At 38.0% G+C, this 27,350-nt stretch overlaps 1 protein-coding gene across 1 annotated transcript in view; it reads right to left on the bottom strand.

Moving 5' to 3' along the window:
* ANOS1 (anosmin 1) overlaps positions 1-27,350 on the bottom strand; it is a 132,896-nt gene that overhangs the window by 82,588 nt on the left and 22,958 nt on the right. Inside the window, exon 2 of the mRNA XM_066545343.1 lies at positions 25,658-25,705. Coding sequence (XP_066401440.1) covers positions 25,658-25,705 — 48 coding nt within the window. The remainder of the gene's footprint in view (positions 1-25,657; positions 25,706-27,350) is intronic.

Here is a 27,350-nt window from a genome sequence, read left to right on the forward strand (position 1 = left end):
GGCACTTAAAAATTCCAAGACCTGTTGAAAACTTAACTTATGAGTTTACATTTTCTTTTTTCCTGTTATTTTTCTGCGAAATATTGTAAAATGGTTGTACGATTTGATAAAAGTTGGAATTATTCCCAGACATTCAATTTAGACTAGGTTTATTGATAATATCCGATGAAATCTTAATCTGTATTTACAACAGTTCCTTACTTTGACTCCAAATGATGTAATGTCATTATAGTTTAATAAACAGGAAAAGATGTTGAGAAAAATAATCTTATGTAAATTTGAAACACACCATACCCCTCTTCAAAATTCTTGTCTGTACATATATATAGATTATAAATAGAGCTTCTGCAATATGTTGATTCCAGCAACAGATGCAGGAAGAATTTAGGTTGATACACTGATTAATTATATAATTAAGTTGTGTCTAGTACTGAATGAGCATAAATTACATGAAATTACATTTTTATGAGGATTTATGTTATATAGCAAGCAATGGGATTTTTAAAAACTTAAAAGGACTTTCTTTTTACAAAAATAGAAAAGCACATACACAACAGTTTCTATTTTCCCATGTTTCGTTGTTTTTGAAAGTCTAAAATATATAGAGATTTTATGATGGAGCAATATGTGGTATTAGTACTTCTGCACTGCACCAGCACTTTTATAGAAAGTGCTGAAGAAGCTCCTGAAATAGCTCTCAAAGAATTTAAAATGTGATTTCCCCTATGAAGTCAGTTTATGATTTATTTGGGCAATAGATGACTTCTCTTGATTTGCACTCAAGAAGAAGAAGAGTGAACCAACAGACCTGTCAAGTTACTGGGACAGAAGAGATGCCCACCAGTCTGGCCTCCACCTTAAGTCCCCTCTCCCTCCCTCTTTCCCCTCAAGCCTGCCCCTGCAGCTCGATGCCCTCACCCAACTCCTGCACACCCATCAGCTTCTCCAACTGTATCTGCCTGGTTGGAATCAGTGCTTGCTAACAAGATTTATGGGATGCAGGGAATCTGACATTACACGGCAATAGAAGCTCCCTGCAAGAAGGAAACGTGTGCCTGGATACAGACCTGCCTGTGGGTCTGCAGAGAGACTCTGCAATCTCAGGGAAGAGAACACACATGAAGAACACACTCCAGAAGATTCTGCTGTTCTGTGCCTTTCCCAGATGAAATATGTTCCTCTGAAGGGTAGAAGTGCTTCAAATAATTTCCCGATCACATGGAAACAGATTCAAGTATTATCTCAGCCCTGAGAACAAATTAATGCAATGTCCTAGTCTGGGATTTAGGACACAGCAAGAATTTCTCCCTGAAAGCTTGAATGTGTCACTTTGTCACAGCTACATCGCCTTTTGTGCATCACAAGGCACATAAGTTTCATCTGTATTTTTATTTTTAATTTGTCTTATTGCATTTTTTTGTTAGGCAGGCAAACTGCTGCTGCATTAATTCTGTCTGTTGAGTGAAAAAAACCATGGAAAATCATGTAAAGAAACTTTTTAGTCAATTTTAGTATAAATACTCTGAGACTGAAACAACAATATATTAACTTCACTTCTTATTTTCTGAGTCATACAATATGTTTTGCATATTGCCATAATTTTAGGAGACATGCCATCTAGGAAAAAGCAAGATCCACAGATCAAAGACTTGGCAGACAACTTTGTAGATTATTTCATTATGTAACCACCCCTCTATGCTAACTCCAAAAGCAAAAGAGCTGCTACAGATGGGTTCTGTTGTCAATTCTTTCCTCATCATAATTGTAAGACACATTAGAACAATTGACAGCTTAAATAATATCCAGCCAGGCCAGACCTGTTTTGCTTTCAAAGAAAATTAGAAGAATGATCATTATGGGCTTACCCAAATCATTCCCCACCTTGCATATTTAAAAAAGTTAGCTATGATTGTTTCCCACACTCAGCTGACATATAGGATGCTTCAGTATTAAATTATTCAATCTGAACTCTAAATTAGATTTGTCTCAGACTCACTCTGTAGCTCTTCAGTCTCTTACAGCTGATTTAAATATGAACATGAAAGCCAGTTTTTTACTGAAGCTAAGAAAACACAGGAGAACAACATAAAATAGAGCAGAAGTTTTAGTTTCACAGGGAAGAGAAGAAAAGCATTTGATTTCTTATGAACCTTATTACTGTATCTTTTACATTCTGGGTCACAATATAGGAAATAAACACTATCCCTTCATAACATTTCACAACTCCATCATCGACTTCAACCACCACCACTAAAAAGACTGGGATGATTTACAAAGCAGAATGTGACAGCTTCAGTCAGGGTGGCAAGGACTTATACAGAGGTGAAAGCAGGAAAAATACTATGTAGGCCACCAATCTACTAGTCATTTTCTTATTCCATTATGCCAACTGTTATCCAAAGACATTACACCCATAAAGTGCAAGAAGTTCACTGTCTATTGTTAGCCATGTAGGAGTTAACTACAATCAATACAGTCAATGCTCATAACAGACAGGTACATATTTTAAATTGAAATTAACTTATCAAATATTATTAAGAAGACATTAATTTAAAACAATCTTTAGAACAATTGATGATATGTAAGAAAAAACAAGCTCTTTACCTATCTAGCTGTAGTGCTTGAAGTAGAAAAACAAACTATGGCAGATTTTTTCACTCCTATCAGTTTCTCATGGTGTCAGTTATCATCCAAAAGAAGGGGAAAAAGCCAGAATTAATCCAAAATGCAAATCTAGCCAAAAAGGAACATATCTTACATTATAACACATGGAATAGTCCATGAACATGCCACTAAAGCTTCCACTTTGGGAAAGCCATTTATACCATAGTGTAATCCTTCACCTACTTAGCACAATAAAATGTAAACACTGATATAATTAGAAGAAACTGTGAAAAAGGTTGATGATTTTCTTGGTAGAGAGTATAATGAGTCTTTTTCATTGCTGTGTTATTTGCTACTCTTTCTTTCTTCCTTGTACTAGACCAGCTGCCATGAAAAATGATTATAAAATTCAGTGGTATTAAATATCCAAGAAGACACCAGTGACCAGCACCCTACATGCCTGCATATGTAGCCTAAAAATAACTTTCCTGTCTTATTCTTACTTGGGGGAAAAAAAAAAACAAAACCAAACCAAAAAGTAATAAAAGCAATATAAAACTAGGAGTAAGATTTGACAAGAACTTAAGCCTTCCTTCCACCAGAGCTGCCCTTGGATGCTATTCTGTTAATGTGTTGTGTACTCGTATTTCTTTCTTTCCTGTCTCTCATTGCTGATTTACATAAATTCATACCAGACTTGAGCTGGTGCAGACTCCTAACAAAGACACTGGAGAGTATAGGCTTCCTATGTTCACTGAAATACTTCATTCTACAAAGAATGGGAGGTATATATTATTCCATTTTACAGATCCAGGGAAGTTATAGAATACAGAGAGCACAGAACTTGCCAAGATGACTTAAAATTTATCAGCAATAAGAATGTGCATTTCTCAACTGCAGGTAAATCAAAAGAACCTTACTCCTACCTGAGTTACAGTCCCCTATGAGCAACTCACCATTTAAAATAATCTTCTATCCCTGTGTGACAGCGCAGACATCCCCAAGGTTGAAGTACTACATTCAGATTTTGCTGTGGTGATCCCCATATCCCACCTCTGTCTTCTATTCTGCTCTTTGCAGAATAGAATACTGTATCCTGAGATTTCCTCAGGCAGGTGGGTCTTTTGACTTTTTCCAATCAAAGTTAAGCTGCTTATCAAAAACTGTAAATTTGTCCAGATTAAATTCTTTTGACAGAAACAGGTTAGAATGTGCTGAGTGGAGCAGCAGAGTGAAGAAGCAGTAATCATGGGGATAGTGCAGAGTGGGAAGAAATGATAATCAGCTGGGGGACAAGCACCTCTTCATGTGGTACTGCAAGAATCCCAGAAAGCATAGTGCACCAACCAGAACCTGCAGTCCAGCTTGAAGGAAAGGTATGGACTGTGCTGGAAGGAGAATTTACCTGGTTAGCACTGCACTAACCTGACCTCTGAACAATTGCTAAGTGAATGCTCACTGTGAGAAAGCTCAGCCAACTGAACTACAAGTACGGTAAGAGAACAGGTTGAAGGTAAATTACAAGTTTCAAAGGAGAGGAGAAAAAGTGATTGATTTACTTCTCATCCATGGACTTGAGGCAGCCTCTCACAAGTAAGGGTGAATTTAAATCAAAAAAACAAGGACATCATTTAGCAGGGTAGCCAGTGTGCAAATTAACACTGGCATAAGTCTCTGTAATTGTAACAATATGGTCAGATCACAACTCAGTTTAGAGTAATTAATATTTTTTTCTGTATTACTCTTACAACTATGAATTCCAAAAGTGCAGGGGTGTCCCCTTGTGAATAAAGTCACCTGCAATCATAAAGTGACCAAATAACTATCACTCCTACCTGCAATACTCCTTACTGACATAGACTGCAAGGAATTATATGATACTTTCTTGCAGCTCAAAAAACAGCCTGTGCAAACCTAAAATTAGCACATCCCTCTCCTCCAAGGTGTTTTATCCATTCCTTTAAAATATTCACATCAACCTGAATATGAATTAAATGCGGCTTCTCTGATTTTTCTCCTCTTAAACAAAATCTGCATTTCAAAGGAAACAGACATTTTTATGTTGGATAATGAAGAGAGTATCTGCCTACTCTTCCTTTTGTGTTTCACATTTCTTATCTCCTCTTTTCAATTTTTCTTCTTAAATTCCTTAATTTGGCTGGTAAGAAATGTGTTGTCCAAATAAACACATATTATAAACAATCAGAGGGTCTGTTTTCTAATTTTTATAGTACTTCAAGATGATATCTATAGCTACTTCATGGAACAGTTAAAGCTGGAAATAATCTCTGGAGAGGATCTAGTCCAAATCCCTCTGCTCAAAGTCCACTAGTTGTTCCATATAGAAAGAAAAGACTGCTGCTATTTTATATGCTTTTATGCTACAGAGAAGGTCATTCTTTGATTATATTAGAATCCTACATGCACAAAAGCTCCATAAGAAACAATTCCTTTGTTTCCCATGCAAATAAAAATTATTCAACAAAAGACTACAGCACAATACATAAAAAAGTTACTACAATTACAGATATGCTCAGCCTTCACAGAGTGTCTGTTTCACCACAGAACAGAAGCACCAGAACAAAAGTAACAGGAGAGATAAATTAAATGATACTGTCATAAAAAGCCACCAAACTGCTGTGTTTTAATGGTTGCCCAAGGCCATGATGTGGGAATGCTTTAGTGTAGGTACACCTGGAACAGGCACTACTTGAGGATGCACTTTTAGACATCAATTAGATACTGGACAAAAAGATAAATAAAGAAACATTAGGTATTTAGTAATTTTTTTCTTGTAATTCTGCCTAACTAGATATATCAGTTACTAACAGATATTTAATCTATTTTATAAATAGCAACAACAACTTTGGTGTCACCCCAGTATTTTAGACAGACATAATTCTTCAGTAAGATAGAGTTTATACATGCATAGACATTTTATCTAGACATTCTTGCAAATAGCACTCTACAGTTTCTAGGAGCTCAGGCTGTAATCCTCTGTAGTATTTCTGCAACAACAAAGAAACACAAGTCCTGAAGTAATAAGAACTACTCCAAGTAGAGCACCACTGTTTAGCTTCAGAATTACACTATCTGCAAAGATGGTACTGCAAGTCCAATGAACTTCAGTGCTGTTACCACACTGACACTTTCAGAGAAAATTACACTGACTTCCTTGGGGACTGGATTTTTACCTGAAAAACACAGTAGAGAAAGCATGTACAAGTATCTCTAAATTGGGGCCCCAGTGGAGAAATCTGATGGATGATTACAAATTTAACAGATTTCTAGTTTTTCACTGCAACCTGCCACTGTACAGTCTCTTTTAAAAAAAGTTTTCTCTCATAATATCCCAATGGCTGTCATTATTTTGGAAGCCTTATTACATTCAAGAGGAAATATGGCCATTTGGGATATATGCTTGACTGTCCATGCTTTATAAAAACATATACTCTAAAATAAAAATGAAAATCAGTATGACTCGTCAACTGGGTTGCAAGCAAAAAAAATAGAGTTTGAAAATATTGTGTAATTGTAAAGAAACAAGCAGACAAAAACTTCACAGGAACTAATGTATTTGCCAAGATGAGCAGTTTGTTTTAGTCATTTCAGAAGCTCAAAGAGAGGCAAAAGGCCCAAACAATTTTCTCAGTGTGCCACAGGCTATCGTCCTCCCTAGTATAAAAGCAACATTTTGTGAAGCAGCAAAAAAAAGAACAGATACAGGGCGAAAAAAATAAATCTGCACTTAGAACCAACTAAAAAAATCATAGTTTTCAAACAAAAATAATTCCCTTCTGTGGAGAAAAGGATGCCTCTTACTTATCTGAATAAAATACTGGACTCAGGGAAAGGCAGTTAAATTTTTTCAGGGAAGTGACACCAGAGAATGGAAGCTGAAAGATGAGTTGAGATGATGTGTAGGACATCTGCAAGCAGAAAATCCCAAATGTTTGTGCTTCTTTTCTTCCTTTTCACAGCAACTCAAATGATCAAAGGCACATGCTTGTAAATGCTAGCAAAGTCATGACAAGGGTTAAGACTAATCCACACAGTTGAAGAATCAAAAGATTCTCCAAACACACAGCCCTTTAAAATTAGAATTTAAGCAAGTGGAAATTAGAAAGCAGGACAGATTAGCATCTTTGAGAATTGTGTATTCCTACTCAAGTAGATGCTTGTTCACATAGATAACACAGCAGAAATACAAAGGAAAATACTTTATCTCTCCCAGACACCAGTTTCAACTTTATGTTATTTGTTAAAAGCTGATATGGGACAAAACAACCAGACTTGAAATATGAATTCTGTATAAAACCTGGTATTTGGTAAAAACATCCACCACAAACCAGTCACAAAGAGTGAATATGTATGTATTATCCCAGCTGTAGCCTGCAACTTCCAAATGGAAAAATTGCGAGTTTGAAGCCCATGTGCAAAATCTTCAATTAGAAAGATGTAATTCCTGGAGGAAGACTTTGTAGGACTGCAGTTTCTTGAGTTTCACCAAAATTTTGCCTGGATACAAAGTAAGGAAAGACCCAGGAAATTGCTGTGCTGGATTTGTTTGCTGGGATGTGTGACCAAGCAAAGGCCTCTGGATTCAGGTCTCAACAAAAGCCTCTTAGGCCAGGTAATTGAATTTCACTGCCAATGTCAATTCACTTGCTCCAGGAGAATAAAAATTACTTATTTTCAAATAAATATCTAGATACATACACACAGCATTGACAATCTGCATACTGCATTACAAATCTCAGGCATTAAATTAACAATTTCAGAGCATAGAAACTTGTGAAAAAAGCAAGGAAAGTTTCACTGCTCTCAGTAAAAGTCAGGAACTTTGGTATCAGAACAGATTTAGATAATTAGCATCTTGAAAATATATCACATTATGGTATGTTTTCCTTATCATTACATTATCAGATCTAGGGATATCTGAAAATTCTGATATTCCACATAAAGGCTGACTAAGGGAGTCAGGCTGGTTTATCTACACTTAGACTGAAACTCTTGTTTGTTTCACAATTGTCTTTCAAACAGATTTCTGACAAATTTTTATCATTTCTGTCTCTATAAATCAAGCATCATTAATGCATTTGCCACATATTCTGCACATAGAATATAACAGGAATAATAATTTTATAAAACATCCTTTTTGGGAGATCCAACTGCATGTCCTAATGTTCTCTACTGAAGGGCCCAAGCAAAAAAAAAAAAGAACCTTTAATATTCTTCTAAAGAAATGAAAAGAATAAATCCCCTGAAGGTTGTCTCTTAATGTGTTTTTCCTTAAATTAGTGGTAGAGAATGTTGGAGGAGAGCAGTGTTGTGTCCCACTCACTCCTTGTTTTTCTTTGTGGGAGCATGCTATTGTACAATAAAAATGTCTTTTCAGTAATTTGTCATCTGCTTTGAAATCATTCCTTTCAATATAACCTTTTGTTAAGATCAGGCAATAGAACACATCTCCTTCTGCAGAAAGGCACAAATTAAATTTCTAGTACACACTGGGTGGATGAGTTCTACTGCCAAATTGTATTTCATTAACATTAACACAGAGGACATTTGACACACGTATACCTTGTATAAAAGTCTGAGTTAGTACAAATTCTCACGTTTGTATTCTCAAGCTTAAACTCAGTACCACAAGCTCCTCCTAAAACTGGTGTAATTTGACAAATGTTAAACTTCATACTTTTACAAAATTATTTCTGCTTATTCCCTTTGTGTATATATATATATGTATTGAAGAGGAGAAAGCAAATAGAGCATATTTTGACTTAGAACCTAAAATTGTGTCTTCACTTACTCCAATGTTCCCTGTGATGTGGCAGCCCTATCATAACCCTTATTTCCAAATAATTTCACATTATTGGAAGTCCTGCAAAAACAGACCCTGTAAGCTTGGACTTTTATGACTGCCCTACCACCCATATTTCACAAGTCTGAAGAAAGTTTAGAAACCTACTTCTTTACAGAAAAATGTCCCTCTGCTTTTCATGGTCAGATCTTTCAACTACATCTCGTGTCCCGATGTGCAGAGCCCATGCTGCTAATGCCTACACTTGTGCATATAAATCTCTAATCTGTCAATCCAGTTGTCTGTGAATAGTCTATTTAGGTTGGGTTTAAAGCAGTGGGAAGTCGACCTACACGAGAGAGCTCCCTTGTAAAATGCCCGGAGGTCAGTGTTATTATCTCTGTAGGCTGCCAATGGTGCATTTGTTCCACCCTGTGTATGAGTCACTCATTTATAATAAGCTCCACTGCGCTTTGAAAGCTCTGGGAGGGATGGGTACAGCAGCTTATCTTCTGTCAATTGGCTGAAGCATAAGACGACTCCAAAAAGAGATGTCCTCAGTATTTAACTGCTCAACTAGAAGATGATTTAACTTTGTTATAAATAAATTAGAGACCTTACACCCAAATCCCAGCAGAAGTATGCTGTAATCCCACTTTCTATTCAGACTGCCACTTAGCCATATACTTCCCTCACTTCTGAAGTTCTTGTTGTTTATAAAAACCTGCTGAAGATGTGTATAGCCAATAGCAACTTCCCATTAAAAGCAAAAATAGTTACTAAAGCCAGTCTAAGCAATTAAAGTACAACTACATTATGCAGATGTAATTCTAGATCAAATAATTTCTCTTTCAAACATAGGATTTAAATAATGCAAATTAAACAAGCTCAGTATTCAACTGAAAGTAAGATACTTACAGATTCAGGTTCAAATTTTCCAGATGCAAATCCCCTATGTGGTTTCAACAAAGTAGAACATTTCTCTTTTACAGGTTTCTTGAGGGAGTGAGAGAGGGAGGTGAAAGGAAAACACAATAAAACAAAACTATTTCTGCATTCCTGCAATCACTGACATTTGTAAATGGCTGTGAGATTCATGCAAAACACCATTCTCATACTCAACATATTTGTAAAACATATTTACATATAGCCATGTATAAATTTTAATACAGAACTATCATTTAAATGTTTCATACACTCTTCTGATGAGGCAGTCTTGTTAGTCTTGGAATTCCTTCCACAATTTAGCTGCTGCTGTTTTTTTCCTAAACTATTCCATCTCTCCGAGGTCTCTCCTTAAAAGACTATCTACCTGTAATCTTTATAAGTTGTGGCATTTTTAGATAGTGGACTATAGACTGAAGGAGAAGTTAGTTAAAGCTTTCTTAACACAAGAGACAAAGGTGTCAAGACACATATATTTCTGTAGCTTTGTCTTGAAAAGATACATAGCAATACAACTTGTCAGCTTGACAATTCTTCTAGGCTTTGTTTACTGTTCTTGCAACATTCACAGAAAATGAGATCACCAATCAGACAAGGTCAGAATATCATGCTATCCAAATGCTGGATAAAATATAGCACCAAGCATGCAAAGTGAATGTCATACATCATTACAGTGAGCTCAGATTACTGTAGGCACACAGTACCATGCTTCAGTAGTAGTTGGATTTAATGCAACATCTACCACTTTGACAGACCACCCCAAAATAACTAGATATATAATTCATTTAAAGTTTTTAAAAAAATATTTCCTTTAATAGTGTTATGGAGCCATGAAAAAAATGCATAATCATTTTCTGAGTATCCATCTTTTTCATTTTGCAATACATTTCTAAAACTTATTCATGTCCTTTCCTTGTTATGTGATGCCTCCTTTCAATTCAAGTACCAAATGTGAAGTCATTTGCAAAGCTGAAACAGTAGAATACAAACAAGGGGCAGAAAGGTCAAAATAGGCCTGACATCTTTATAGGCCTGTCTTCTCACTGACAGATTTCCCAAAACATACTGTGCTTCTTGTTAAGCAAGTGTCACCAGTTTCTTTATTGTCTTCTTCCAAGGTGTTAAACAGCTCTGTACTGTTTGATAACCTGTCATCACCCAACAAATGTTAGCAATAAAGAAAAAATGCACTAGCTTTCTGTGACAGCATAATAAAACATACTCAACAGCTTTTGCCTAAACTCACTATTTGATAAAACTAAAATAAAAAGTACAACTAGATTGAGGTTTTCCAGCCTTTCCCCAGGATAAAAAAACCCAATAAACCAAACTATAATACACTTAAAATGGCACCCCAGTCTAACTGATCAATTAAGAGAGTTTCTGTGCAAACATGAAAATACACTTGCCACACACGCAATTGTTTGAATTGCCCTGACCTACCCAGAAAACTGACAACTGTGGGGGTAAAAAAACACATTATTACAGTATGGCACTTTCTTTCTTTCTTCCTTCAATTCCATGGTGAACAACTTCTTTTTTTTTTAATTTTCTTTTAATAAGAGCTAGACAATTAAAACCACAATTCCTTTTTCTAAGAAGAGGAAGGTGTGGTAGGCAGATGGCAGAGGTGCAAAAAGCCTCCACTAGGATCCTGCTGGCAGGGCAGGAATGGTCCCTGACATTTGTTGGTAAAGATGCAAGTATGTGATCTGCCTACACTACTATGCTGCCTGTTCATTGCTCTTTCACCACCCTTCTGTGCCTTTATTTTTTTTTTTAACAGAGCACCATGAATGTCTTTAAACATTTTTATTTAATCTGCCAAAAGCAGAAGTTTAAATAGCCATTAAGTGCACTTACGAGTCACTAACCCTTTTAAATCAGTATTACATCTGACAATCTTTCTACCACAGAACCAGTAAAAAGGGGAAAGAAAAGCTGAATTTCTAATTAATTCAATCTTCCCCTATTAGTGATTAAAAACATTCATGTATATGAATAGTGTTTGCAAATCTATTTTGCTGTAGTTGTTGTCAGGATAAAAATCTTTAAAGTACTGCCTATAGATACACCCACTTCCTTACAATAACTACTTTCAAGTGTATTATGAAGTAAATTTGCATAATGTTGGACCCCAGGAATAATGAGGACAAATAAGCCTTTCCCTGAAGATGATGATGACCTACTTACTTGCCATTTAAGGAATTAAAGTCCTCAATCTGCAATACTTTCAAACACTTATTAAACCAAGAAAACAGGAAAATCTGATGACCTCCCCTACAGATGGATATTACTTGAATGTAGTGCACGTTGTGATTTTTTGCGCCACTATTAATATTTAACAAAAAATGTATCTCCACAATAAAGCTACACCAATTTAGTTTTCCTGGTTTCAGTTTATTTAATGGGAGGGATAGAAATTGAAAGAAAAAAGTAAGGCAAGAAAGCCACTAACTAAATATATATATTTTTTTAAACCACTCATTGGTTATTCAAATATGTTATTTAACTATAGATTAATTTTTAAATATTCAGTTATGATACAGAAAGATTTAATTCATCTTTTGGAGAATATAAGCAATTAAAAGGGAATTCTTTTATGTATCATGGCCCCACCAAAAACATAGGTTACACTTATCATAGGAGTTGTATTTGACAGAAATTGAAATATGACTTTGGATGAGGAAATTGTACAGCAGGAGAAGCTGAACTCTAAACAAACACAATACTTCTGTCATGCAGATATCTTCAACAATAAATAGGAAAGGAAAATAGAACACTGAATAATATATGAGCAGAATAGATCAGCAATGGAATGGTGTTGAACATTGAAAAAACAATGTTTCTTTAAGAAACATTTGCTGAGCCAGGTTTGGTAGTGTCTTCAATGATTTAAATAGTTACTCATCAGCTCTATTGTCTCAGCGCTTCTTTACAGATATAAATCCTAACATTTCAAAAATCTCACCCAAAAAACTGCAATTCCCTCCCTTGCTCCTGGCTCTTCAGGAGCTTTGGACCTGCCTCCAGGAGAGTGAATAATGATATCCTCAGATATCACTCAACAATACGGTCCAGAACCAAACAAAAGTTAACAATCGTAGCCAGACTGAGCTCTGCCTGCTGGGTCTGACCATACCTCCCATGAGCATTTCTGCAAGCAAACCAGGTTAGTTCTCCTCCCAGAAAATTGCATGGACCAGGCCAGGGATGTGTCTGGTGCTTTGCATTGTGTTCTCAGGCCAAACTGAAAGAATTCCAGATTTAGGAAAAGCACATATGAGAATCCATGTAATGTTAAAGCCTGATTTAAGTGGACAAAAGTTGAAAAAAAAAATTAAGTGGTAACTACTGTTTAACCAATATTTTGTTGTTTACTAGGGTTAACAGGGTGATCATATTTATGTAAAAAAATTAAGTCTATTTCCCTCCTGAGGGTGCTCAAAGTTCAGTGAGTAACAATGCAGGTAAATGTTTCACATAAATAAAAAAAAATTAAAATATTTCATTCCTACTATGAAAATTTCTACTGTTTTGGAGGGTGTGGTTCAAATTCCCAGTGCTGTAACTCAGTTTTCTTTTCCTGCTCATACCCTGACTTATTGTGGATTTTGAAATTTAATGGATTTTAGATATAACGATATCACGTCTATGGGAAAAATAAACATAGTCAGCTGTATTTTTATTCAAAGTCAAGGGCTGCAAACTCTGACATTCTTTGGAACCCATGGGTTTTGCAACTTAAAGCAAACAGAGTATTAGATATACTGGGGAAAAGGTCCTTGTTCATAACTCACTCTTCTGGTTCATATTCCAAAGGAAAAAAATTCCTTTACAGATTTAATTACAGCAATCCTTTAATTTCTAAATGCATAAGCTGAAAACAGCTACCTGAAACAAGAAATTCATTTTGTACACACATACACCAGCATCAAAACAAGGCTGAATAGTTATCCATGTCTTCTTTCATTTCAGCATAGGGGATCCTGCTGGCATTCCTGCATGGGCAACTCCTTACACTGAACACGAACACAAAATACTGCTTCACATCTTCCATATGGATTAAATGCATATGTCAACATTCAATAAATATGGCTATGAATTTCCCTTTCACTTTACACCCCAAGTATTTGTTCGCTAGTTTAAAATGAGGATGCAAACCAAATGTAAATTAGACTGCAGGAAGTTGCCTTTAGAACAATTGCAGACTTCAGAAAGTTTATGGTATCAGAAAAAAGACCCAAATATTTTCCTGTCAGTATCTGCATATTGGGACTTCTATCTGTACTTCCACTGTACACTTAAATTCCTCAGGCCATAGAAATAGCTAAAAATATTTGATATGACTAAGATCAGAATGTATGCTTGTAATCCATATAGTAGATGTGAATATTATGGAAGAACTGTCAGAACCAATTACCTTTCTGACCCACTCACCTGAGACTATACCCTGAACTGACTTTAAGCAGAACTTTTTAAGGAAACTCAATAAGGAGATCTACTTAAAATTCAGAGCACAAAACCCACTCTTTAACACTGCACCCTTTCAGAAGCATTTTTGTCTGTTGTGCACAGAGAGTTATTCTAATATACAGTCAGTGCTAAATGGCAATTAACTCTTCAGCATCTGATTAAATATCACAGTTAGTGTTACAAAATAAAACCTGCAATTTCTGTTTAAGGACAGACCATGCCTCTGTGCTCAGACAGCTTTCCAATTCTTTGCAGGCACTCAAAAGTAAAAAAGAGTCATAGCTCTCACTTCCAGCTTAATGCTTTCCTTACACTTCAATGAATGTGTGGAGAAAAAGGCACTTGCATCCCTGCCTGTCTGCCTCAAAGACAGTTGCCTCCTTCTCAGCACAGTAACTCCATCTACCCAAGCACACTTTTATATCTCCTTCAATGTTAGAGTAATGCAGAAACTCCAAGGGAGGTCACTTGAAAAAGCACAATCTTAACTTATAGATGGGTATAAAGCTTGTTGAAAGTCAGTATTCCTTACTTCAGTGGGTTTTGAATAATGCCCTGGTGCTAGTCAAGCAAAACTCTTTTTGAAGTCACGGATAAGATACAGACATATGTCCCTTTCCAGTGGCTTGAATGTATTTTATTACAACATTAAAGGTCAACGCAAGTACATTTTGTCTTTGTCACTTAACTAAAGCTGTATGTGACCTAACTCTGCAATTGTCTTCCACAAAAGGAGAAAAGGACCATACATTTGAACAGTCTATTACAGCCTGTTTTGCACTAAGAATTAATTAGCTTAATGAAATGCAATGTAATAAGGTAAAATTAATTAATTAAAGTTTAAGATAAAATTAAGATTCTCATCTCAACTGCAAATTTATAAATTTTGAACAGATTCTCTGACATATTTAAGTTGTTAAAATTTCCTAATAGCAATTCAGGCAGTTGAGCTTTGGAAACTAAGAACGTATTTGGGAAATCAAAATCTCAAATACACTTTCATGTCACATATTTCCCTCTGCAAATAGCATGGAAAGTTATTGAAAGATGAGAAAAAAATACATACAAGCTTTGAGCAAACTGAGTGGTGAGAGACTTGGTAAAACTGAAGATTTTGGAATACAAATCTGTTACTTGTTTTCAAGAAGATTTACTGCTAATTCTCCTTAATCTCAGTAGTAGCGTCTGTCTTTACTGTTTGACCAGTGTTGCTCCAATTATAATCATCCTTCTGCTAGATGCTACTTAATCAACTGCTTTTTAGATGACAAAAATTTACAGTTGATTAGACTGAATAGCTGCATTGGTATTTCAAAAGTTTCTAGGAAGGGATTATTTCTGTGCTCAAATACCTCTAAATAAAGGATTCTGCAATCTGAATGTCCTTGGATTTTGAAGTGTTCACTGAAGCAGATAAAGCTAAGTTAAAGAAGCATTTAGTGCTTCAGCATGCCAGCTTCAATAATATCTGTTGTGTTTATATGTGCGCACCCCCATGCACACATTTCTCCTTTTAGCTGTAGTGTGTCTCTATTTACCACAGTGCATGCAGATTTAAAGTCTAAAGCCAGCACTGGCTTTTCTGAGAACAGACTTGAGACTGCTATGCTATTACTCTCAAAGCCAGTGTTGGCACAATTCAGTCATTAATGACAATTTTGGGTCCTTTCTCTGTGAAAGAGGGTTACTTAATCTTCAGCTGGTTATGCTCAGCACTGGCTCCGTTTGCTCAGTATTCAGGAGTTCAAATTTCAAACAGCACAGTGATCAGAGTTCATTATCTCTTTAGAACAAATACAACTGGCCAAAAGAGCAAGCTCCAAAGAACCAAACTTTTCCGTAAAGCCACGCTGAAGATCTATGAGAACCTCAGCATTCCTCATTAACAAAACCTGAGCTACAGGGACATAAAACCAATCTGATCCTTTCCCTCCCTATCCTTCATAAGGGCTCTGGCAGTCACAATAATCTTTTAACAAGGGAAAAAAGAAAGTAAGTTGATTCTAACCATTTTTACTAGAGACAGAGAGTTATCAGCAGCATCATTCAGAGTCCAGACCAAGCAAAACACCTTCCATAAAGTCCTGAGGTCTGTTCTTCCAAGGCAAAAAAATTTCAGGTGCACAAAACAGCAAGCAGCAAGAGCTGAGAAGCCAAAACTCGCATTCTGAAAAGGATGTATCCTTTAGGTTGCACAGTATCACACAAAAACAAGTAATAGGGTTTAAGAAAGTTTTTTTTTTTTTTTTAGCAGTAGGTTATTCTAGACCTACAGGTTTACTTATCTATTGAGTATCCAGCTGGTAACACATGTGTTAGAGTGGAAGGATGACTGACGTGATCCAACATAGCAACAATAAAGAACATGAACTTACTTCATGTTCACTTATTCCATGTTCACTTCATGTTCATTTATTTCATGTTCTAACACAACTGTTTTTTCAATACCCAAAAAAATAAAACTTGATATTTACAAATACAGAGCAATACATCAGAGTATTACAGAGTACTGCAAATATTGTTTGCAGTATTGTTGTTGATTTAAATTCTGTTTATTTGCCAGTTCTCGAGGCCCTTAGGAACAAAGAGATTCCTGTAATCACAAACACTTATACACTAATGCTTTCATATAAACACAAACACTGAATCACAAAGCTCTTTCTTCTATTTCCCCAAACACAAATATCCAGAAACTTCAGTCACCCTATTTATTACCTAGTACAGCTTTAATCATCTAACCACTATGGTTCTCTCAGTTCCCTATACCTTTTTATAGCTGAATATAAAAGAAATCAAATAATGCATGAGAATGCAAACTATAAATATCACATCTGCCTTATTTCTTATATGCTCATGACTTTTTATCTATTTAGCAGAACAATAATCTTATTGATCAATTCTTATGAACTCCAATTCTATTAAATGGTTTTACCTTAGCTTTTACTAGATGAAAGAAAAAACAATCTGTCTAGCAGATCAAGAAAGAAATTTTTATTCATTCCATCTTTTTAGACAAAAAACCAAAACATTCATTATCTCACCCTTTTATGGGTGCCACTTAAATCACAGTACCACTATTCCTGCTAAACTTTACAAAGCTATCCCTATCCTGCTGTAGCTTTATTGTGTAAATAACAGTGGCTCAACACACTTTCCAGCAGAGATGTGAGTTTCTGGCTAAGAAACCTAGAGTGTTTCAGCTACTTCAGGCTAATGATCTCTCAAATGCACACTAATATGTTTGATAGAAGTCTCTCAGCATGTGTGCACAGAATGCTTAACATAAGAATAACACTACTGTGGGCAGGGCAAATCGCTGACACCGTTTCAGACTGAGTTAGATGCTGGAGGCACAAATTAAAACTGTGAGCTTTCATTTCAGTGGGCTTTGACAGATGGAACACTGCATCAAATCTCTAATTGTTTAAACCATTAACTCATCTTTCCACCTGCATTATCTCTGGAAAAAGCTCAGCTGGAAGCCTGTAAATTGATGGAATACGGAATTCAGGAGTGTATATTACTCTAAATAGAAAGTAAACTGTCTTTTTGAGATAGTCAAACAGTATGTTTATTTGGCTGCAGAATTTGTAAATTGTTTATCTTTATTTTCACATTTTCCTCTCAGTTCTGAAAACTCATGAAATAGCCTTTCAGCCTTCTCACAGAATCAATCAATCAGGGACCGCTGCCTTGGCCACTGGGAACAAGAAAGTTGTATTGCAATTCACAGTGTGTTATGATGATCCCCATTTATCTCCAGTCCTTGGTAAATGCCACAGCACATGCAGCTCTAAATTATGCCTGCTAGTCTCTTGACTTTCAGCTGCTGACAAAAAAAAAAACCTTCTGTAAGGAGCTGTAAAAAAAAATAAATTATGCCTACTTCGCAAACTCTTGAAATGCCTTTCCCAGTCATTTCATCACCCTTGCCCCCCCACCTTAGGTCTAAAATACATTTTTCACTAAGCCACCATCAATGCAGGACTCCGCCCTTTCAGGTTACTCTCTGCAGCAATCAGCTCTGTTGTTTTTATAGGGAAGCACCTGTTATATGCTCAGCACTTCCAAGTACTTGAGAAAAACAGGGCTGGAACTGTGGAGCTCATGCTGTAAAAACAAACCAGAAAAATTGAGCAGGAACAGCAAAAGCTGTGCATTCATATCCAATTTAGCAAGAATGGCCACTGGAAGGCAATGGGATTTTAAGGACAGGAGCTTTGCAAATGGCAGTAGGAATGAGTCATTTGGGGCTTAGAAAGCATAAGCAGAAAAGAAGAATACATTGGGCCAAGAATTTCATTAAGGGGCTGGAGCATCTGCCATACACAGAGAAGTGCAGATATCTCTGGGACTGATGAGCCTGGAGAAAAGGTTCAGAGGGATCTTACTCATGTTTATAAATATCCATTGAGATGCAATGAAAAGGAGCAGCCAGGCTCTTCTCTGTCACGCCTATGGACTAAACAAGAGGCCATAAGCACAAATTACAAAACAAGAAATAGCAAAACTCTTTTACTGTGAAAACACTGAGATAGGCTGCCAAGAGAGGTTGTGGTCTTTACGTATGAAGATACTCAAATTCCAACTGGATGTAGTTCTGGACAACCTTCTCTAGTTGACCCTTCATTAAAAGATGTAAAAGGGTTTTCCAACAACCTCACTGATTCTTTGATAGATTTTTAAGAAACAGATCCATAGGTACACAGAATAGTGACACTAGTGGAGAGAAAGAGACAAAATGTCACATAAAAATTTTTAGAAGGTAAGTTAAGGAGAGGCAAAAAACCTCAACCCAGGAATTATATATGGATGTGAAAGTTAAATCCAAGAGCAAAGGTCAAGAAGGAATTCAAAACACAACATAGAACCCTTTATTGCTATTTACAAAAAGAGCAAACCTCCAGTACAAAGTTATTACCCTTGAAGTACTTCAGTCAGCCTTGCAGATTATTTTCTCAGGCCAGGTTCTAATGGTATTTCATCTATCCAGTAGTTCTTAAATCCACATATAGCAGTTAGGGAAAGATTGATCAGCAAATTTAATGGTTATTGTAATGCTTTAACCTAGTTAGTTAATCAGTGATATGAAGAGGCAGCCTGGGATACAATGTTCATGGACTAGTGAAGTTTACAGTCCTGAGGGATATGGGTCTGGAAAAGAATAAAGTCAGGACCCTAAATATTAGGAAAGTAAACTTCCAGCTCTTCAAGATGTTAGTCAACAGGACTCCCTGGGAAGCTACTCAAAAGGACAAGGGACCAGAAAAGAGCTGGCAGATCTTTAAGGACATGTTCCATACAGCAAAACAACTCTCAATCTCCAAGTGTAAAAAATCAAGAAAGGATAGCAAGGGACCTGCATAGATGAATGGAGACCTTCTGGTCAAGGTAAAGGGCAAGAAGAAAATGCACAGGCAGTGGAAGTATGGACACCTATCCTGGCAAGAAGGGTTAGGGAGAAGGCTGAGGTATTCAACATTTTTCCTCTCAGACTTCAGAGACAACCTTTTTTATCCCCATGCTTCCCAAGCATATGGGCTGCAAGAGAGGGACTGGAGGAGCAAAGTCACTCCACTTGTAACCAAAGATCAGGCCCATAACCACCTGAGGAACTGGAACATGCATGGTCTATGGGACCTGAGGAGATGCATCCCAGAGACCTGAGGGAATTGGCTGATGTAGTTGCCATAATATTTGAAAAGTCATAGCAGACAGGTGAAGATCCAGGTGGCTGGAAAAAGGGAAACACTACATCCACTTTTGAAGGTAAAAGGAAGGACTCTGGGAACTACTAACCTGTCAGCCTCATCTCTGTGCCTAGGAAATCATGGAACAGATCTTTCTAGAAGCTATGCTAAGGCACATGCAGGATAGCAAGGTGATTTGAGATACACAGCATGGCTTGGTTTAACCAGGCCTTTAACAGGCTGTCTCACAACATCTCTCTCTCCAAATCAGAGAGATGGATTTGACATCTGGACTCTTTGGTAGAAGAGAATCTAGCTGGCTGGTCTCATCCAGAGGGCGGTGTTCCCTAGAGGTCACCAGATCCCTGGGCATCCATACAGCTTACTGTTGTCATCTGTGGCACAGCAGGACTGAGGGGGCCCTAAGCAAGACCCTCTGCAGATAACACCAAGCTGTGTGGTGTGACTGACATGCTTGATGCCATCCAGAGGGCATTGGACAAGTTAAATGTGGGCCCATGAGAATTTTATGAGGATCATCAAGTGCAAAGTGCTGACCTAGGTGAGACCATCCTTTGTATTAATACAGGCTGGGGCATGAAGGGATTGAGAGCTTCCCTATGGAGAAGGGCTTAAGGGTAGTGGTGGGTGAAAAGCTGGATATGAGCCCACAGTGTGCACTTGCCCTAACTGCATCCTGGGCTGCATCAAATGCAGTGGCATCAACTGACTGAGGGAGGTGATTCTGTCCCTCTACTCTGCTCCAGGGACCCCACCTGGAGTGCTGCTTCCAGCTCTGGGCTCCTCAGCACAGGAAATATGTGCCCCTGTTAGAGCTAGTCCAGAGGTGGGCCACAAAAATGATCAAATGGGAGAAGCACCTCTTCCAGTAGCAAAGCTGACTGACTACCTGTGTTGGAAACAAGCTGAATTATGTTTTAGATGAAATCTATACATTACAGACACTACTTCATCCTGTATATATAACCTGTACCTCATAATGCTTTAAAATAATCACTTAGGTAACTCATATCATAACAAATATGATTAGTTGGATGGGAAAAGGAGGAATAAGCCCAAAATAGGTTATATTTACCTACCTACAGGCCTAACTCATGTGAAAATATTATTTAAAGACAGTCTGAAGATGACAGGCATGAATATATTTTTTGCACTACTTTGCCGAACACTTGGCTCTGATGGAAGACCTTAGGCCAGACACATAAGAAAACTAGATCCATCAGTTTCCAGCTTTAACTGTCTTTCCCCAGCCAGACAATAAGCTCTGCAGAGGTTCTAATTTTAATTCCTCTGCTGAGCCAGTTGGCAACAGGAACTGGGGTTTTATGTAGTCATGTATGGGGAAAAAAGAAGGGAGTGTCTGTTTGTCTCATTCTCTCCCCAGATAAGCTTTTTGCCCCTGTGGTGTCTAGGAATGAGTAGAGCTGATGAGATCCAGGTGCTGGTCCAACAATTGGGTTAAAAAACACTGAGCCCAGCTCAATCCAGCCCACTTTCTTTTTCAGCCTCACCACTTTGCAGTTCTACTTCCTCATGCTGTTGTTTATGAGTACACCTTTGCATTATGCAGCAAGTCTGACAGGCTGCCAGCAAACTACTGGTAAAGTAAAAGAAATGCTGTATTTTAACTTTCATTGCCTAGACCAAATATGAATGGAACCTCAGTACACAAACAATTCTATACCACGTAGTATCAATCCTAGTGAGTGTGTCAATGCAAGTGGAAACATTTATGTGGCTACTGGGAACATGGAGGGCTGAAGAGTATATGTGAAATGCCTCTACACAAACACAGTTTGAGTCCATTCACCTTGTCCCAAAATGGAAACAGGGCCACGGCTTTCTAGCAGCACAGTGGCTTCCAACTCCTCCTGTCTACTGCCCACACTGCATGCACTGGTGTAAAGGCACCTCAGCTGGCCTGTCAGCCAGTTGCCTTCCTAAAGGAACAGCCCTTAATTCCTTTGAGATAATTCTCTGGTGTTTCCCTGTTGGGTTCTGTTACATTAGGAATCCCTGGTTTGTCTCTGTAAGACTGCAAGTGCATTCCAGTGTGGCCAGCATATTTCAGAGTCCCACTGGCAGAGGGTCCTCTTGCACACTATCCCTCTAACCTTCACTTCTCATCCCACAGGTCACCAGGCACAAAGCTGATACTGTCTCCCTCCCCTATCAAAACTAGTTTAAAGCTCTATCAATGGGCCCCTCTGGTTCCCAAGCAGCAACTCTCCTCCATGAGAAAGGTGAGTCCTTACTGGTACGAGCATGCTTAGACCATTCCATGGTGAAAAAACCCAAAATTTTGGTGGTGATACCAGCCACAGAACCACGCAGTAATAGACTCAGCCCATCTGTTTCTTCCAACGATGCTGCCTTCAACTGAAAGTAGAGAGGAAATAGTAACTTGTGCCTCAGATTCCCTTGCCAAACATTCCAAAGTCCTTTTTGATCATCCTTGGACTACATGTTGCCACTTCACCATCCCCTATGTGGAAAATCAGTAATGAATAGTAGTCTCAGGACCCCTCCAGATTAGGAAGTTTCTGGGTGACATCCCTACCCAGGCCCCCAGGAAGGCAGCAGACATTCCTATGGGTAGGGCCTGACTGACACAGCACTCCAGATGTGGCCTCACCAGGGCTGAGCAGAGGGCAGGATCACCTTCCTGCTGGCAATGCTCTCCCTAATGCCCCCAGGATCCCACTGGCCTTCTTGGCCCCCAGCACCCACTGCTGGCTCATGGACAGATGGTTGTCCACCAGCACCCCCAGGTTCTTCTCCACAGAGCTGCTTTCCAGCAGGTCACTCCCAGCCTGTCCTGGCACAGAGGGTTGTTCTTCCCCAGGTGCAGAATCCTGCCTTTGCTGAATTTCACACAGTTCTTCCCTGCCCATCTCTCCATCCTGTCAAAGTCCTTCTGAAGGGCTGCACAGCACTCTGGGGTATTGGCCACTCCTCTCAGCTTTTGGTTGTCACTGAAGGAGGAGGCATCTGCCCTCTCATCCAAGTCACTGACGAAAAGAGAAACAATACTGAGCCCAGTATTGAACACTGGGGGATACCACAAGTGACAGGCCACAGCCAGACCCTGTGCCTCATTACATCCCTCTGCAATTCACTAGTCAGTCAGTTCTCAATCCATACAGTCCTTCCTTCCTGAGTTTGTTTCTGAGGATATTGTGAGAGAGTGTCAAAAGCCTTGCTGAAATTGAGGTAGAAAATATCCACTGCATTTCCCCATCCACCCAGGCAAGTTGTTTCATTGTAGAAGGCCATCAGGTTGGTCAAGGACTATTCCTGATAATCGACTTGTCATCCATGGGGAGAGGGACTTCAGAGTGAGGCACTCCACCACTTTCCCAGGGATTGAGATGAGGCTGACTGGTTGGTAAGTTCCCTAGATCTTCTTTTTTGCCTCTTCTGAAGGCTGGGGGGACATTTGTTTTCTTCCAGTCCTCAGGCACTTCCCCTGATTGCCACAACCTTTCAAAGGTGACTGTGGCCTACTTACTTTCCTACTTACAGGTCTCTCAGCACTTGTGGGTGCATCCCATCAGAGCCCATGGAGTCATGGATGTCAAGGGTTCTCTAACCCAATCCTCCCTAACCAAGGGAAAGTTTTCCTTACAACAAACACTCCTTTACCCAGATCTCCTGTGTGAGAGATTCCTGAGGGCTGATCTTGTCAATGAAAACTAATGCAAGGAAGGCGTTCAGCAACTCTGCCTTCTTCTTGTCCTCTGTTACCACAGTCCCCATTCCGTTAATTCAGATGTGTCTTGGCCTTCCTTGCCTCATTTCTACTCACTCTGACAACCTCTCTGCATTCATTCCAAGTGGCCTGACCCTGCTTCCAGCTCCTGTGTATTTCCTACTTACATTGGAGAAATCACAGGAGTTCTTTATTCATCCACACAGGTCTCTTGCCCCCTCTGACCAATTTCTTGCTCACCAGGATGCATCATTCTTGAGCCTTGCAGAAGTGATCCTTAAGATCAACTAGATCAATCCAGCTCTTCTGGACCCCTCTTCCCCACAGGATCTGTTCCCACAGGATTCCTCCAAGAACACCCCAAAAGAAGCTAAAGCTTGTTCTCCTGAAGTCCATGCTTACTTGCCCTGCCTCCTTCTTGCCTTATACTGAACTCACAATCTCATGGTCACTGCAGCCAAGGCTGCCTCCAACCTTTATATCTCCAACAAGGCCTTCCATGTTAGTTGAGTAAGGTGGCCCACTATTCCTTGTGGAATCTTCCAGTACCTGTCACATGCATCCAAACCTCCTCCTCCGAGGTGCTGAGAAGAAGTAAAAGGAATTTGCATTTTTAAAAGGTTAACTGAATTCCCTGCATCACTTTGAAAATTTTAGCTAGCTAAAGTAATTGTTTACCTTTGCATTGCAAAACACAAAAAATCAAAGCCATGCTGAAAAGACAACATTATACTTAAGTTTAGCTCTGCTAACAATTTGGCCAAGTTTACATTCATTTATTTTCTAAATATGGCAAAGCTGCTTTCTTATGGAAAATATATTACCTTCCTAAGAAAGAATGAAAAACATAGGGTAACATAACTGCAAAGCACATTTTAAGTAATTTATAACTTAAACTATCATTGTTTTGTAATACAATATAATATTAATTTGTAGCATTCTTACACTGGTTTCAAAATACTGATTCAATTTTAAGGTAAAACTCATGTCAGCTTATATACACCTTATGTGGATTCGATAAACTTTTGAGTGACTCAGAGAGATATTCTTATGACCTCTGCCCTGCTTTAAAACCTAGACTACTTTTCTTGTGTGATTCCTTCTTTGTCGGGCAGACACAAACCATTGGAAAACCCTTCCAATTGCTTACCACAGTAGGCTTTGCTACTAGATTTTTTAAAAACTGTATCAGGATCACTATGGAACAAATGATGGGTCACTATGGAACAAGGCCTTCAGGCTTTGCTAAAAAGGCAATTCAGTTATCATGAAATATGTACTTTGCACATCTGTTTGGGGTTTCCAAGAAGAATTTTAAGGATGATAAGCTTTCCTTGCAGAAGCGAAATCCTTAGCAGTGTGACACAGCTAATAGGAAATGTTCCATTCCATCATTTACTTATATTGACGCTGTTATACCCTGGATTTTAATACTGATAAAAGCAATCAACTTTGTTTTATTTACCTGCAACAGAACAGTCAAAAATTGGCCCATTTCCAGTCCCTTTTATGTCAAGAGAAGCTAGGTCAGCAAACGTGCAATCTCATTCTTTAAACGTACACAAGAAATCAACATGTGTTAAAATCAAGGGTTAGCATCAGCATTTAACATCGACTGCATTATTGAAACAATACAGAACAATGCTACTTAGATTTAACTCCATTTTCAGTACAACCTTCATGAATAAAAAGGCTTAAATTATTGGAGAAACACATTTTTAGGACCTTTAGGCAAATTTCCAGTGAATGCATCTTCCATGAAATTTATGAACAGTCAGCAACAAATGTGCAATTCCACTTGAGCTAAACCCACTACAGCTCCCAAACTGTTGTTGCTTCCATCCAGGCACCATACAAAGACCCTTGCACAGGAGAATCATTTGACAATTAGTCCATTTACCCTTTAGGTTTCCAGGGTTTGAATGCTAGAATGGGAAAGGGGCATCAGTAGAGCCAGTGGGATTTGTGTCAAGAATACTTTCCAAGAAACTCAGGTTCAAGATAAAAATTAAATACCCAAACTGAACAAAATGTTGAATGTTGAAATACCCTTGTACTGTTGGAGGAAGATTTTTAAGTTATTGACAGCTTTACTTTCTTCTTACCAAAAATACTGAAAAAAACCACAAATGAGACACCAGTTTCTAGCCAGTGTAAACTTTCTTAAAATGACAGAATTATGTTGGCTTAACTATGCTTGATACATATCCTGCAACATGGTTCCTTTGTCCAGAAAGAGTAAATCACTTTGTTTTAATTTTTGATATTTTATTACAGGTTGAGGTTTCCAAATAAAATATAAACAGACACTTCTGAAAACAGGCTAAGAAGAAAAGCACTTAATCTACAGACAAGAGACTGAAAGCAGATAGGTAACATAAATGAGAGAGGAAAAAGCAGACTTACCTTTGAACACTGTTTATGATTCTGGCACCAAGCAAGTGACCCATTGTTCTGAAAGACAAAAGAAATGTACATGAATGATAATATTTCTTTCAGGCTAGACATATTCACCCTAACATATTTAAACAGAATACACCATCCAGTTCTGCTCAGACAATATTGTGCCACAGCTTAAGTACCAATCCTGAGTCCTGCTCCCTTCTGTGGAGTTAAAGGCTCACACAAGTGTAAAGTGAACATTAAAAAATTAGGAAAGCATTTCAGCAGGCAAGTTTGGTGGAAAACTGAACAAAGTCATCTTTTAGTCCATCTTGGTAAACACTTGCTGTCTAGAATTGCTAAGTAGTAGACAAAGGTAATACTTGCGTTCAAGAAATTGATATAGATTAGTAGTGATTCATGAAAAGAAAAGTCCATTAGTTACATTTCAATATTGCACAACATTTAAAACAAATTGTCAAGCAAAGATAATGAACAACCTTTATGTAAATGGAAAATTCAATTAAATGCAATATGAGTTTCCCAAAAGACACTTGTGCCAGTTTTATTTTATATTTTTGATAATAAAGTGTGTTTGCAACATAAGGAAACAGTATAGCTCTGATTTATCCTGACTGCAGTAAAACAACCAATACAGTATAACAAGCAAAATAATAACTTAAGCTAAAGGAAAAGAAAACACAATGAGAAGAGAAAGAGAAGTATGAAACTGGCAGAGGGACAAACAGCAACTTGTTATTCTTCTAGAGATGTTTCTGAAAGGTCAATATTGGAAAAAACTCACAGCTCAGAAGTGTATGTTTGTGGTGTTAAAAGATGAAACAAAATAATGATTTACTTTCTGTATAGTGGAACATTGAAACAACATCAGGAAAACCTAAATGACTGAACATGAGAAATTGGGTATAAACCCTGCAAGACATCCGAAGTCCAGGGTAAGGACATTATATGTATATACTTCTTCCATCATTTATAAATCCATACTCTGGAAACAGAATGGCTGAACGTTCTGGTAAATCTATTGCTCAGAATTAGGCTACAATTGTCAGTCTATGAGGGAGTTAAAGGACACCCTTTCGTAGGAATTAGGCAAGGTATTTCCACAGGGATTGTGACTGCAGTATTCTGTCACTGGTGGCACCAACTATAGATCTGGAAATCAGTTTCCAAGGAGGAGGAATTCAGGTAGACCAGAATGCAAAGTACTAATATAGCAGCTCTATATCTTTTTCTCTTTATCCTTTTCTCTTTTTTTTTCTTTTTTTATTAAAAAGTGATGGAAATAATGGAATGATATACATATGTTACATATGTTGGTTTCATCTGGCACAGTTTTTTTCACAGTAGCATGGTCTACGCTTTGGGTTTGTGCTGGAAGCAGTGTTGATAACATGGGGATGGTTTTGATACTGCTGAGCAGTTCTTACAAATGCTCACATACAGCATCAAGGCCTTTTCTGCTCCTCACCCCATCCCACCTGGGAGGGCTGGGGGTGCACAAGGAGTTGGGAGAGGACACAGATGGGACAGATGATCCCAACTGACCAAAGGGAAATTCCATACAATATGGGATCCTACTCAACATATAATGCCAAAGGGAGGAGGAGGAAGGGATGGGTATTTGGAGTGATGGTGTTTGTCTTCCCAAATCAGCACTATGCATGACAAAGGGGATGGCTGAACATCTGGGAGATAG

This window comes from Molothrus aeneus, chromosome 2, assembly GCF_037042795.1.
Source record: "Molothrus aeneus isolate 106 chromosome 2, BPBGC_Maene_1.0, whole genome shotgun sequence".
In the NCBI taxonomy this organism is placed as follows: domain Eukaryota; kingdom Metazoa; phylum Chordata; class Aves; order Passeriformes; family Icteridae; genus Molothrus; species Molothrus aeneus.